This window comes from Mastigoproctus giganteus, chromosome 5 (assembly GCF_048544385.1).
Source record: "Mastigoproctus giganteus isolate SK-2022 chromosome 5, ASM4854438v1, whole genome shotgun sequence".
Lineage (NCBI taxonomy): Eukaryota > Metazoa > Arthropoda > Arachnida > Uropygi > Thelyphonidae > Mastigoproctus > Mastigoproctus giganteus.
In genome coordinates, this window is record NC_143579.1 from 91,325,032 (window position 1) to 91,341,512 (window position 16,481).

At 37.1% G+C, this 16,481-nt stretch overlaps 1 protein-coding gene across 1 annotated transcript in view; it reads left to right on the forward strand.

The window, feature by feature from the left end:
- The first annotated feature begins 3,169 nt into the window (after positions 1-3,169).
- LOC150085556 (uncharacterized) overlaps positions 3,170-16,481 on the forward strand; it is a 327,690-nt gene continuing 314,378 nt past the window's right edge. Inside the window, exon 1 of the mRNA XM_090374600.1 lies at positions 3,170-3,714. Coding sequence (XP_090230726.1) covers positions 3,540-3,714 — 175 coding nt within the window. The 5' untranslated portion in view covers positions 3,170-3,539. The remainder of the gene's footprint in view (positions 3,715-16,481) is intronic.

The window sequence follows — 16,481 nt, forward strand, 5'->3', positions numbered from 1 at the left end:
TGTGGCATTAATAATAATAATTATTATTATTATTATTATTATTTATTATTATTATTATTAGCCATATGGTGAGTAGCGCTGCGTTGCTACGTGCCGCCAGTAAGCAAAATAAAATTTGCCGCCCTAAATGTTGAATACTGATAAGCGTTAACCAATCAGAAAACAATATAAAAAATAATTTCGGCGCCCTCATGAACTACCTACCCTTACCTTGCCTAGCCACCGGCGGCTCTGCATGTGGTGCAAGGAAGCCTGAGGCTTATGACGCACCAGGCAAAAAAAAAAAAAATTCTGAGTTATCCTGAAAGAGAGAGATGTATACAATTGTGGGGTAATTATAGCAGGTTTCAGTACAGTCAGACCAGTGCACCTGTCTCACTGTACTGAAACCTTGTATTATTACATTCGTGAACCCAGTATTGTGTATATAAAATTCTGTATTTATAAATGTTTATTGCAACTGGCACACATGACTGTCATCTTAATCTGCTTCTAGGCTACATTTTAGCCAATGTATGGCCATTGTAAATATTTTTAAAAATTGCTTTTTAAATTATTATATATGTGTGAAAACATAAATAAATTACCATATTACACTGGAGAAATGAATTTAAAGTATTAGAAGGAGGAAAAAGGAGTGGATTCGAACTGAGGAAGGAGAAAACAGCTGCTGCAACAGCTATCATAACCGTTGTTTTTTTTAACTCTCGAAAAATTTACTTGTTTATATTTCGCTAATCTGCAGTCTTTCATAGCGTCTTCTTTTGTATTGGAATAATAATTATGAATATCTCATACTAATAAACAGTGAATCGATATAGTGTCCATCGTAATTACAAAACTAGAAAATTCTCCAGGAACTCTTCGCAATGTTCAAGCCTGTTTCCATGTTCATACAATGATGGCTTCACTTTCTTCATTCCGTTTTAACATGTAAAAGGAATTAATATTATCGCCTATGAGAGTGTCCACTCTTTATCTTACTACTCTGTGGCCCGTATAATGAAAGTAAGCAAAAAATTCTAGACAAATTCAAACTCAGTTCGAGATTTTCATTTATATCACCTGAATGGAAACTTTTATGAAATGGAACTCTCTAGTAAACTCTCTTAATTTTAACGTCTTCCCATCAAAATAGTCTTGATTTGCCTCGGGAGAACATCTTGCCTTGTAGTAGGGGTCTACCCACAGGCGCTATTAACTCTTCAGAAAACTGCACATACAACCCCAGGGGCTCACATCTCGTGAGTATGGGCTTGGCACACCCAGGGTCCTGAGCTGGATATCATCATTCTTCTCTTTCATGGTGATTCCCTTCTACTTTTGACTCTCTCTCTCTCTCTCTCTCTCTCTCTCTCTCTCTCTCTCTCTCTCTCTCTCTCTCTCTCTCACTCTCTCTCTCTCTCTCTCTCACACACACAAAGGGTAATTAGGGAATTTTTTTTTGGCTGGTGCAGCATAAGCCTCAGGCTTCCTTACACCACATAGCTAATAATAATAAAATAAATAAATATCTAAACATTAAAAAAGTTTTCCTGCTAGTGATATTTATTCGAGCAAATGGGAGAAGAGGGCGAGGCAATTACGTCACTACAAATGCAATTAATTATTGACAACTGCCTCCCTAACATTCACCAACCTCGTGCACCTGAATCTTTGTCTAACATTTTATGTTCCATTGAAACGTTTTTTGTATATTAATGAATATTGTATATTTGTAAATACTGTAGTTTCGTATTTTGTAAATATTTGTATAGTTTGTAAATATTTCAGTTAAATATTTTAGTACTTCTCTTTCGGATGCAACAATATTTCTCAGTATTATGGAACCGGAAGCAAAAGGCCTTTTCTTAAGTGACCTATGTAAACGCAGGTAAATAAGAACATAGTGATATTGGCTGAAGTCCAGGATCCCGGGGCTCACGTCTGGTGAGTATTGACTTGGCATACACAGGGTACTGAGCTGTATATCATCATTCTTCTCTTTCTTGGTGATTCCCCCCTCTCTCTCTCTCTCTCTCTCTCTCTCTCTCTCTCTCTCTCTCACAGGGAAACTCGGGAATTTTTTTTTCTTTTTCCTTTTGGCTGCTGCAGCATAAGCCTCAGGCTTCCTTGCACCATATAGCTAATAATAATAATAATAATAATAATAATAATAATAATAATAATAATAATAATAGTATACACCTGGGCAGGTAGTTCGATGAAAGCGAGAAAGACGGCAATAATTGATAGGTGGAGGCACCTCCTTTTTCCGATTGTTTTGTGTCGTCGAAGAGTGGGGCTTAGCCTAGGTAGGGTGTTTATCCCTCCATCCCGCTGTTTTAAAATGGGAAAACGAGTTCCCGATTTAAAAACAGCGGCAAATGTGGGGGAAAACACCTTAGGAGGACAGTTGGTGGGTAAAGCAGTGGCATCTGCCAATCACTGCTTTGTTCCTCTCCGAAATATGGGAGTCACAACTTGTCAATCACTGCTTGCCTCCAACATGTTAGCCGCCAGGTTGGAGGGTGTACACCGTTCTGGAGTTTATCGTGATATTTATTCGACCTTGAGAATGCCGCGCACTACAGATGCACAGGTAAATAATTACATAGGTCATTTCCTGATTAGATATCGACCAGTGCGTTTCGACAGGTGTGTATTTTACGTTGAAAAGATTTAACTTATTCCGTGTACCGCTACATTTTACGTAGAAAAGCGTGTGCGGGAATGGGCGAACAACACGAGCAATAGATATTTATAAAATATCTGTGTACTAATTTATACGCGTAACGTAGCCGAGTGGTCATGTGCGCGAGTGTAGTAGCACACGTTGTTTGAATGTAGCGGGTTCAAGCCCGTGACTGCTAAATACGATTAACATTTGTATCGATTGATTTATTGTAAACTCCACTGATCTCTTGGTCGTGCTGGAGTATAAACCAGAACATTTTAGGGTTGTGCTGCAGTTTGAGACGGGATTGTTCCAGAGGCTAATTTCAGCCAAGAGTCATATTTGGTTAAAATACCAAGCAAGGGACTCAGATAATCCCCAAAAATTTAATAGGAGGCTTGCGTGAGCACCACCCTCCACTCTCAGCCATCACAGCGCACTTCTGTATCCATCCGTCTCTCGGGGATGACGATTACGAATTCTCTTCGGTAATGCCGATCTAAACCAAACAATGTTCGCGTAATGTGTGAGATGGCAGAGCAGTAAGATATGTTGCGTGTGCGCCAACGCACGCATACACAAACTATAGGAGAGTGAGAACTGATGTAGTGAACGTCCGGCTTCGCATTACATATATAAATCTTTCCAAAATTTCTGCTGCGTTGGAAAATATTTCTGTTACTGAACGTACCCCTATTTGCTAATAAATGGAATCTTCCACTGTAAATCCAATCGCTTGCTGGATAACTGGGTGCAGGTGTTACTGCACTAGCATAGTTACATTCTATACGCCTACAATTCATTCGATAGATGGATGGGCTGCTTGAATGGGTAACGAGTTGAGCTTCGCAGGGTTTCAAAAGTGATGATGTAGAAGTTGAAGATGAGTGGAGGTGTGTGGTTTGTGGTATGTGTTCCCACAGAGAGTTGTGAAAGGCAGCAGTTAAGTAGTCTAAAGAAGAATGTTAAGCATGGGTCATTTATTAAAGAGGAGCGAGACGAAACATCTGCAGGAAGTATATCGTCAAGCACCGAAACATTTTCGACAGCGCAGTCAGGTACCAGTACGCTTTTTCTGCCTCTGAACAATATCTTACAAAATAAGCAAAAAAGAAAAAACGGTGTTCCATTATCTCCATCTTTTGTTTTCTCTCCTCTGGTTAAATGCATAGGTACTCACGCACGTGCTTTTGAAATATTGAGTTGTCCAAATATCAACGTTCAACATTACTTGCTTGTTCCATCAAAATTTTTATTCTCAGAGAATGAAGGATGGGAAACAATTAGCAATTTGTGTAGACTGTGATTTATACTCAAATCACGCACTGTATAGGAAAAATAATGTAGGAATAAGGTGTGAATTCGAAGAATAGAGGTAAATGACAAGTTATTGCAATAATTATGTTTTAAAGACATCACAATCGAGGTTGTATTTAGCTACTTCAGGCAGAGGCAGAAAAAGTGGGATTTCCTCTTGAATTATTCCGTTTTTTCGACCTGCACAACACCTACTGATAGAACAGACTGGAGCAATATGGGCTAAAATGCTGATGCTTGTTAAAGCCGATAAAGGCAATAACTGAATGTGCGCTGAATTTTTATTGTCAAAGAATTGCACAGTAATATAATTACTTTAATATTATTAATATTTAAGTAATCACATTTAATATACTTATGTATTAATGTGATTACTCTAATATAATAATTGGTTCTGAGCAAAAATAATAAATGGTCTCAGGTTTTCAATGCAAAAAGTATAAACTCTCAATGGCAAATAACTTCAGAAAGTTTATATGAAGTCTTCAGCAGGAAGACTTGATATAAAGTGTGATAACTCCCCTCCGCCCACACACAAATGAATTGTGTGTGGAGGGTGGTTTGCAAAAACGGACACTGGACTCCAGAAAAAGTTTAATAAGTGCAGTCCTGTGTATTTGAAAATGTACTGTGTGTACCCATGAATTATGATATTGGTAGTGGCAAATGATGCAAGGAAGCAAGCTTATATCAACCAAATACAAATAGACAAACAAAAAAAAAAAAATATATATATATATATATATATGATTTGCTCATCCACTCTAATAATTAATTTTTCTCATGCCTCCTTAAATTTATTCCAACTATCCACTCCCACAACACCTGCTAGAAGTTTGTTCTGATCAGTTACTCTCAGCTTCCATTTCCATTTTTCATCCATTTTCAGTTTAAGTTTGTTTATTGTCCAAGAAAGAATAAGCATTTAGTAAGCAATTGGCATTTAGTTTACCTAATCCATTTTACCTGTGATCAGGTGCACAAACAATTGTTAATCTTGTAAGAGGGCAGGGTCCAAGTGACCCCCCCCCAAATCTGCAATCTTAAAATTGGCAAGGAATAATTCAAATTTTTGATGTCACCTTTATTTTCAATCTATTATGAATTGAACTGTTAAAAATCAATTTTTTATATTAAAAACATATTTTTAATTAATATTTAAAAATAAAGCCTCCTTTAGACCTGTTAGTGAATGAAATCACTGACCTCTACACAAAATACTGAAACAGGCACAGGTGCCTGCAAGCTGCTTGACTTACAGAGTTGTGGCAGTTCCAAAAAAGCCTCATGCGAAAACACCTGTGTACTGTAGGTCAATATCAATCACCTCTCCGTACCTGAAATGCTTCGAGAAGTGTATCTGTAATGATGGTGCACCTGCAGTCTTTGCGCATAGGCCTGATCACATCCATTATGAAATTCTGAATAGATCTGCTATAACCTGTCTACAGTCCTTATTGCAGAAAATATTTCACACCTGGAATGACAATCAAGATCTCCATGCCATATTTCTGGACATGAAATCTACATTGAACTCAGTCCAGATCACATCCCCTCGTTGCCTTACTTAATAGATTCTGTGGGATATCTGGCAAAATAGTCGAGTTCCTCAAAAGTCTACTTAGGAGAATGCTTCACTTCACATGTAATAACAGTACAGTCTGTAAAAGCATAGATGTAGGTATCCCACAAGGTGGTTCTCTCTCTGCTCTGCTATTTGCTGCAATATTTCTGCACTTATGGATCAAGTTCCAGCATCCTTGTCATATGCTGATGATATTTTGTGTTATGTTCCATGCAAATGCCAGGTTGTTGATCCACAAGCAAGACAAACCTCCTCAGAAACTAAACCAAGACATTCTGTGAGTATTCCAAATTTTTTGGTCTGTCAGTTAATCCTGAGAAGTCGAGCTATTTCATCTTTTCTCCAAGTCAGACGACATCCACTGGTCCCTTACTTCCGGAATTAGCAGGAAAGGTTCTGGCTCCCACTGACAGTATCAAATTCCTAGGAGTAATTCTTGATGCGAACCTCATCTATAAACAAAAAATCCCAGCTCAGTATTCCAAAGCCTTCTGGGGAATAAAAATAAATTTGTGCAGAACTCACAATAAACTGCTGAAGTACATTTCAAGGTATTTTTTTGAGGAAATACTTCGAAATATACTTCAGCAGCATGCTCTCCTATGCCATGGAAGTTTGGTCTGCTGCACCTCCCACTAGTCTCAAGAAACTATGGTGTCTAGAATTCTGGGTGCTGATGTGGCCAACTTGTGGTCTCACCAGATCTACTTGACGTCCAAATCTGCACTCTGCTCCAACCTGCAATACACATCCACAGTCCACAGAGCCCATGTGTGGAAAATAACGGCATTCCTTCTGTGTTCATCTAAGGATGATCACATGAACATCTGGAACACTGTTGGTTGGTGTTTGCCAGGAAGACACCTCTGCAGTACTCCCCCTCTTTGAGCACAAAGAGGGGGTACTGCAGAGCAGAGGCTACAGAGTTTCAGTAGACACTTCTCAAATGTGACTTTGGATGCGTTCAACTTGACATTGATCTCTGGTTCTGACAAGTTCCATTGTTGTGACATCTTGACCTATATCTTACTGTATGTAAAGGACAGGTGTGCAAGTGCCGGTCCTAGTATGCTGATGTCATTTTATGTTGTGCTTAATTTGTAGCCTTGTTCGTTTTAATTACGATTAATTTTCTATTCTGATATTTTGTTTTTAATGGTTTTTTTGTAGCTGAGCTTTATTTCTGTGCTTGGTCACTTGTATAGTTAATGTTTTGTAAGATTAGGGTTACCAGATGTCCTCGTTTCTAAGGATATGTCCTAATTTTTAGGGCATCCTCAGACATCCTCACAGATTTTACACTTGCATCATAGTTTTTTGTAATTTAAAAAAATCATGTCATCATAAAATGAATTTTCATATTCTGTGCATTGCATCTTGGTCAATACAAGAGAATAAATAAAACAATTGCATTAAGTGGACTGTATTATCCCAAAATTTCACAAGTGGACTGCATTATCTCAAAATTACACAAATCAAATTATGACTTTGCTGCCAGGCATCCTGACCTCAATGGCACGCCGACAAGATCAGAAACTCTGTTGTCTCTCTCTCTCTCTCTCGATCCCAACATTTTATAATTACATACTTTGAAATCCAAACTTACTGAAAATGATTGGCAGTAACAATTAATGTATTGTAAATTTTGTAATAAATATAAATTTATAATAATAAAGAGTAATAAATGTAATTTTTAAAATGTCCTCGTTTCGTCCTCATTTTTAAAACTATAAAGGCCTTAGTTTTTTCCTGTTTTGTCCTAGCTTTTGAATTCTAATCTGTACCCTATGTAAGATTCCTCTGGTTATCTGCACATGGAATCAGAAATGTATATTATTTAACTTATTAAAGGATTTTATTATTATTAAATGCAGACAGAAAATCTGTGCACTTCAACAGTTGGATGACTAACCTGTCAATAACACAAGCACCATTGCATAAAATGTAAAGTGCACATCATTTCACGAAGCCAGAGAGCATTAATGATTGGAGAAAAGCATGCTGTCAATAATTGGTTACACGGTAACCAATTATTGACAGCATGCATATACATGCATCTAATTAGGCGTAACTTGATTCTGACACTTTCCTTTTACAGAGACTTCTGTAATTTTCTGTGGAAAAATAGAATATTAGAAGTTTCAGCTGTGTTGACGATGTAATGAAGATCACAACACTGCAAATTGTAGTGTTTCCAAGCACTGAAATTTGCTGAATGGGAGTCTTTTTTGGTAAGAGTACTCTTTTGTGTCCTTGACTAATCTGGTTGCTCTTCTCTGCACAAGAGAACCACAACTTTCTTAAAATGAGGTTTCCAGATCAATTTGCAGTACTGAAGATGTGTCCTAACCATTGCTTTATACAATGGGATAATCACCACCTTGTCCATTCCAGCAATATTCCTGTATATCATTACTGTCATAGCAACCTATCTGCACTGCTCAGAGAACTTCATGTTGGATTGTATAATTACCCCTATGTCTCTTTTGTTCTCCATCACCTTGAGTGTAGTACCAACCAAATGTATGTAATTTTGGGATTACTACTGCCCTTATACAGCACCATGAAATTTATTATTGGAATTAGTACTGCTCTCATATAGCACTATGCATTTATTATTGGGATTACTGCTGCCCTTATACAACATCATGCATTTATTATTGATCCCCCTTTATGAATTGGGGATATATTCACACATCTCCAGTCCATAGGTACCTCCCCTGAATTGAAGGGTGCTGTTATAATTATGGCTAAGGGTTTGCTTACCTCCTTTGCTGCCTCCCTTGATATAATCAGATAGATTCCTTCTACCCCAGGTGCCATTTTTATGTCCATCCTCAACAATTTCTCCTCCACTTCCCTTTCAGTTATCACAAAGTCATTTAGCTCCTTGTTAGACTTTGATAAACTTGTAGCATCCCCTTCTCTAAAGAATTCTTCATGTGTGAATGTAGATGCAAAATACCCGTTAAATTTTTCTGCAACCTGAGAAAGTCATCAACAGTTAACCTGTAGTCATCAAGTGACCCAATGTGATTCAACCCCCTTCTTTCTGCTGTTAATATAAGCATAGAAGTCTTTGCTGTTTTTCTTTGCATTCTTTGCCAGCGACTTCTCATAATACCTTAGCTTGCCCAACCTCCTTTGTGACTTGACTAATTTATATCTACCCTAGGCTTCTCTATTACCTTATAATTTATATGCATCCTGTGCATTTTTATTCTCTGCCACATGTCTCAATAGTTCATCTGTAGGATGCTTTTGGGATCTGTTGTTTCATTTGGCTTTATTCACACTCTCATGCATCCTTTCATACTAAGTAATGTGAACCACAATTCAGCTGACTTCATATGTTTCCAGTAATCTACTACCTCCTGACACTATTGCAAATGTTTTTCTTTCTTTAATCTATATAAGTGACAGATTTCTATAGACTTCAGTAGAAACTGTTATTATATTTCAAGCCCTCAAAAATGCCTTGAACACCATGCATCCAGAAAATAATCACTTCCTCAAATAGCTTAACAGAAATTTAGGAAAAGCACATACCGTATATGTTAGATAATTAGTTGCATTTTTTTTTTTTTTCCTGGAAAATGTTGCCAAAAATTTTCCTGTTTTATAGTTCTAATGTATACTAAGAGCCATGCAGTGACTTATTTTATTTTTTGTTAAATCAGACTATATTGCAGTGGTGGCCAATCCTGCAGGTCTTGTTAGTTGATGTTTAAAAAAAAAAAAAAAAAAAAATTGTTAAAAAAGACCAGAAATGAATGTATGATTTAAATTCTGCTTTTATTGGCAAAAATTATAACCTAGATTTCAGCATGACAAAATCCTATGGTTTATATTTACCAATTTTTAGCATTAATTTAACACTTACAAAATGTTAGCAAGCTCCTTGTGACATTGATTTTTTTTTTTTTTAAAGACAAACATTCATTCATTAATCTATATTAACTTTATTTTTTAAACATAAAATTGTTTGATTTTTATGTTACAAACCCTTAGTACAGGGATCGGCAACCTGTGGATCCCTGTACTAAGCTTACCAGACAAGTATATAAATTTGAAAATATTTGCGTGTGGACTTCTCTCAGTTTTTGGTTCGATGAATTTCTGCAGGCAAATATTTTCGAACATGAACTATATTAAAAATAAATCAAGAAACCGTCTGAACAATGCGAGTCTCTCAGCATGCTTAAAGATGAAAATTACGGCATACTTCCCTGATGTCAAGAGACTTGCTCAAGAAGTTCAGCAGCAAAAGTCACATTAATTAGAAAAATTATTAATAAATAATATTTCAAAATTTTTATTTTTTTAATAAAACACCTTCCCACTCTATTCCATTTCTTAAAAAACTCTCCCACCCAGCTTGAGCTGAAGTGTGGCTCTTTGGATTCTCATTTTTTTTTTAAGATCAAAAATGGCTCTTCACTCAAAAAGGTTGCCTTAGTATATACAGTAATTCCTATATTCTTTAGAACAGTGGCTTTCAACATTTTTGGGCTCGTGGCACCCTAAAAATAAAAATTGAATTTTGAGGCACCCTTTCTCAAATATAATTATATGGTGGTTATAACTAAAAAAAATACTAAATATTCAATCAAGGAAGAACCAATATATTTTAATAAAGCTCAAACCAAAAACTAAATATACAAATTGGAAGTTTTCATTGAAATATTTTCAAGCAATTTCCTGTATGTATGTATGTTAGGGTGTATTTCAGTTAAACTTGCTCTCATATCATCTTCAGTGCACATAAATTTTTCCCTTTTATTGGATTTAATGTTTGTTAACTTTGAGAATCCCAACTCAAAACAATAAGTAGTGGAGAACTGCATTAAAATTGTCAAGGCATAATTTGATATTTCAGGATATTCTTTGATTGAAATTCAGGATGCATCTTCAATCACTGTGAACCCTAAGCCAGTTGAGACGGACGTAAAAAGGTTTTGTAACTAGTCAAAACTCTATATTTAATGACAAAAATATTTTGCGATCTTGTTTTCTAAGGATCAGCTACGAGAGCAGCGATTTCCTTTTTATGGGTTTCAGATATTAATGAAAACATCAAGTTGCTCTGTTTGGCCAAGTCAGTGGTCTTTTCTTAAATACTAATGTCTTGTCTAGAAGTAAGGATTTTATCATTGCATCCTTGAATACTGGTATTCAAGCTGTTCTAATGGATGAATATTTCCTCTAGATAAGTTATTATTATTACTAGCCATATAGTGCAAGGAAGCCTGAGGCTTATGCTGCACCAGCTAAAAAAAATTTCTGAGTTACCCAGAGAGAGAGAGAGAGAGAAAAGAAGGAAATCACCAAGAAACAGAAGAATGGTGATATCCAGCTCAGGACCCTGGGTGTGCCAAGCCCATACTCACCAGATGCAAGCCCCTGGGGTTAAATTTAGCCTCACACACCACAGCTCATTATTTAGGTATTCTTTAAAATTGTTCCTTTCCTTTGATTGAAAGGAAACATTCAACTTTCATTTTGTCTTTTAGTTCATAGATGCAAAACAGTACCTTTCCCCTTGACAGAAATCTTTCTTCTGTATGCAAAATTAAACATTCATGTTTAGAGTCCATGATACCAAAGCTTTTAAAGAGACTGGATTTTTGTGGATCTTGATTTAATGTAATTAACCATTAATACAGCCTCATCTAACACTGATTTCAACTCATTGCCTAATGTTCTTCCAGTGTGGTCTTTTGAGGTTAGAAATTATGGAAAAGCAAGGTTACATCTAGAAGGAGGTTATAAAACAATCATAATTGTGGCACGTGGTGAACATGGTGGGAATTCCTCAGACTCATGTTAGGACCATGTGCAAAAGATGAATTCCGTCTCCATATAATAACTTCTCTGTTATGCTTGGCTTGCACTAACTTCTGACAAGCAGGTGATAGCATATAGGAGTACAATTTTGTTATTTTTTAAAAAAAAATTATTTTTCCTTTTTAATTTTTTATTTATCTCGTAGCACACTTAGCATGGTTTTGTGGCACACTAGTTGAGAACCACTGCTTTAGAATATAGGAATATGGAATATATTTCTATATTCTTTATTTCTAAATTCTCTAGTTATCAGAAATATTTGGTGGCATGGATCAATAGCAGAGAAAGGGTATTGATTCCAGGGATATTATTATTATTAGCTATATGGTGCAAGGAAGCCTGAGGCTTATGCTGCACTAGCCAAAAAAAAATTCCCGAGTTACCCTGAGAGAGAGAGTGAGAGTGTGAGTGAGTGAGTGTGTGTGTGTGTCAGTCAGTCAGTCAAAAGTAGAAGGGAATCAACAAGAAAGAGAAGAATGATTATATCCAGCTCAGGACCCTGGGTGTGTGCCAAGCCTATACTCACCAGATGTGAACCCCTGGGGTTGTATCTAGTACTTCTGGCTATGTAGCCCTGCAATGCACTTTTAACATATAGGTGCTTACATATAGAATATTGGTGGCCCACTTTATGGGAACCAGCATCTTCAAGCAGCTTAAGTGAATTATGTAAATTAATGGGTGCATTAATTTACATAATTAACGTACCATTACTAATAATTAATGCATTAATTTACATAATTAATGCACCCATTACTAATAATTAGTACATTAATTTACATAATTAATGCACCCACTACTAATAATTAATGCATTAATTTACATAATTAATGCACCCATTAAGCCTCTACTAATTAGCATTAGTAGAGGCATAAAATGCAAGAAAACAAGCTTATGCAGCATCAGCCAAAACAAAAAAAAAAAACCCTCCCATTTCATCACTCCATTCGTTCCAAATGCCTGTCCAGCTCAGCCTTAAATTTATTTAGGCTATTAGCTTCCACAACAAAAGATGGAATCCTGTTCCAACAATCAACTTCCCGCTGGCTAAAGGCAAATTTCCACACATCTATTCTACAACTAACTTTCCTCAATTTGAAACTGTGCCCCCTCAGGTTCTTAGTCTGAGCAAGATGAAGAATCCCATCAGCATTTAGCTTGCTATTATTATTATTATTTTGGTTTTTTTTACGAGCATTAGCAACTAAGGCCATATTGCTCCGGGATATGCGGTGGTCATTCCCTGACCTTTCCGCATCCTCCGTATTTGGTGATTTAGCTTGCTCAACCCATTCAAGGCCTTATACACTGCAATCAGATCACCTCGCAAGTGCCTACTCTCCAGGTGCTGCAATTTGCAGAACTTAAGCCTTTCTTGGTAAGAGCACCCCTTTGTTCTCCTCACCAATCTTGTTGCCCTTCTTTGTACTTGTTCTAGCAACTCTACATCCTTCCTAAAATGAGGCCATCAGAGCTGTACACAGTACTTTAGGTGTGGCCTGACGATTACCTTGTATAACAGGATTATCACCTCCCTGTCCCTGCTAGCAAAATTCCTATATATCATTGGCAAGACTCCATGACCTGACCTGGCAGCCCGTCTGCACTGCACATTGAACTTCATATTTGGCTGCATAATTACCCCCAGGTCTTTTTCACTTTCTACTTCTCTGAGTGTAGTTCCACCCAGTTGGTATGTTTCTGTTCGGTTATTGCTACCCATTTACTTTGCATTTGTCAATGTTAAACTCCAGTTCTCAGCCCATTTTCCCAACTTATCTAGATCCAGTTGGAGTAACATATTGTCATTACTGTCGTTAACAACCCTGCCAACCTTTGTATCATCTGCAAACTTAGACATTAAACCTGATATACCATCAATATCATTGATAAATGTCATTATCATTGATAAATATACAAAACATAAATATACATAAATATAAATATACACCATCAATATCATTGATAAATATACAAAACAACAATGGGACCAACACCGAACCCTAGGGAACTCCACTAATAACATTTGTCCACGGAGAGCAGTGTCCATTGATTATCACTCTCTGTTGTCTCCCACTCAACAATACCTTTATCCATTGTAGCAGCTTACCCTGATGCCATACCTCTCCAATTTTTACAGCAGTCTTCCAAGTATCAAAAGTTTTCTTGAAATCCAAGTATATGATATCAAAATTATTTTTGGCATTCAGTTCCTTTGTGACCACATCATAGTAAGCAATCAAATTGGTCAGACAAGACCTCCCTTTCACAAACCCATGCTGTGTCTTACTATTACTACTGCAGTCTTGTTTAGATGATCCTGCAATGCTTCTTTAACCAGTGCCTCCATTATTTTCTCTGGAACACAAGTTAAACTAACTAACAGGTCTGTGGTTACTTGTGCCACCTTTTGAACCTCCTTTGTGAATTGGCGACACATTTGCACACCTCCAGTCCGTGGGGATCTCCCCTGAGTCCAAGGAAGCTCTATAATTATGGCTAAGGGTTTGCATACTTCCTTTGCTGCCTCCTTTAATATAACTGAATAGATCTCGTCCACCCAGGTGCCTTCCTTATGTTTAACTTCAACTATTTCTCCTCCACTTTGCTCTCAGTTATTACAAAATCACTTAGCTCCCTGTTAGTGTTTGATAAATTTAATAATTATGGCTAACGGTTTGCATACTTCCTTTGCTGCCTCCTTTAATATAACTGAATAGATCTCGTCCACCCAGGTGCCTTCCTTATGTTTAACTTCAACTATTTCTCCTCCACTTTGCTCTCAGTTATTACAAAATCACTTAGCTCCCTGTTAGTGTTTGATAAATTTCTGGCACTCCCCTCATTGAATAACTCCTCATGTGTGAATATAGATGCAAAATACTTATTCAGTTGATCAGCTACCTGAGCATGATCATCACTAGTCAACCCATCTATGTTAAGTGGTCCAATTTGATTTATCCCTTTACTTCTAGAGTTTACATAAGTAAAGAACTCCTTGCTGTTTTTCTTTGCATCCTTTGCCAAAGATTTCTCATAATCTACTTCCAATGCCTTGATTGTGACTTGATTACAGACTAGTTTATAACTGCCATAGGCTTCTGATACTTTATATGCATCCCATACTTCTTCTTCTCTGCCACTAGCTTCATTCATCTGACATCCATTTAGGCCTAAACCTTGAACAGTATTTCTTAGTTGGAATGAAAAGCCTAGTAGCCTCCAAAATTAAGTCCCTGAAGGCTTCCCATTTAGAATTCACTGTTGGTAACATCAGTTGGTCCCACTGTACAGAATTTAAAAACTATCTGAGACCTTTATAGTCACCTTTACAAAAACAAAAGCCATTCCCTTTAGCCTTGATGGTAGTTACATCTTTAAATAATTTCCATATTGATACATTGTGATTACTGTCGCCCAGTGTTTCCTTCGTCTGCAGATTCTTAATTCATGAAGAATCACTACTGATAATCAGATCAAGAGTATTACTCCCTCTGGTTGCCTTTCGAACATATTGCTGTAGAAAACAGTCATCCAGTAAATCCACAAAATCTTGCTAGTGTGTGAGTGACCAATCCACAAGTTCCAGTCAATATCTATAAAGTTAAAATCTCCCATTGTAAGACATTCTTATTTACTGACCCACTATTTCTCTGCATAATTGCTCATTATACTCATCAGATTCATTAGGCCTATAACACACATACCTACTCTCATTTTTCCTTTCCCAGTGTATATTATACACCAAACAGACTCAACACTGCATTGTCTGCCAACATCAATTGGATGCACTTCTTTAGATTTTGTGTTTCTTATCTAACAGCATAATCTCTCCTCCCTTCCTATCCTGTCTGTCCTTCCTATACACATTGTACTCCCCAAATTCCAACTCTGCACTGCCTATATCTGTGTGACACCAGTCTCTGATATCCCAACAATATCTGCCTTTGATGTCTTGACTAGCACTTCAAACTCATCAAATTTATTAACTATACTCCTAGCATTGGTGTACATGCAAGTATACGTGCACCTGTTCCTGCTCCTAACACAGCCCATGTATTTACTTGTTCCACTATGACTCCCAGCAGTTCTGGAAATCTCCATTACATTGCTTTCCAGTCTGCTGCCCATTCTAATAGAAGCAGTGCAAGAATCACTTTCTCCTCTGCCAGTGGCTACTGTTAAAATATTAGTCCTTGTATCCCCCAATCTAGCAGTTTTCCGACCCACCGAACACTGCCTCGATAGCACCAGCAAACATTCTTGCACCCTTTCTATTTAAGTGTATCCCATCCCTGTAGAAGCAGTCTCTCCTGTTAACAAGTACAGACCAGGCTGAAAAAAATTCTACCCCTTGAGCCTTGCACAATCTTTCCAGGGTCGAATTGATTGACAATGCTCTCATCATATACTCCCTCCTATCGTGTCTGGGCAGAATTGCAGACACTTTTACATTCAGCCCCAACTGGTGACTTTTTTTCAACATTGACCTGTACTTTTTGAGTAAATCTGCAGATCTCTTACTCTTAATGTGCAGTAATAATGTTGTCAGAAGTCATTTCTGGTTGTGTTAATCTGCCTGCTTACTGGAATGAATTTTAGCTTGCTTGCTGTTTTCAGAAGCAGATATTGTGTCATTGCTGCATTGGTTGGATGAATAAATGGGCAGTATGGCAGATGCAGAGAAACAAAATGTCCTTGGTTTACACACATTTTCTCTGTAGTTTTTGCTGTTAGGCTATATATTTGTTAATTGATTGAGCCTTTTAAAATGTTATTAAAAGTTTCTGAGAGTTTTACTTTTTCAAAGTTGGCAACCCTACTTGTATGTATGTATACCACTCAGTGCACATATGCAGGCTAGAATGTGTGATGGCTTCAGGTAAAGCAAGTTCCTGAAACTGACAACAGATGCTGGTCAGCTGGTTTCTATATGCCCTTAGCCAGTGAGAAAATTAACATTGTGTTCCCGACACAGACAATAGGCTCTAGTCAACTGGCATTCGATAGGTAATCACCCATATGTGGCATGCAACAGGAAAAGGCTGACCATCGGTTATTGCTTAGCATATCCCT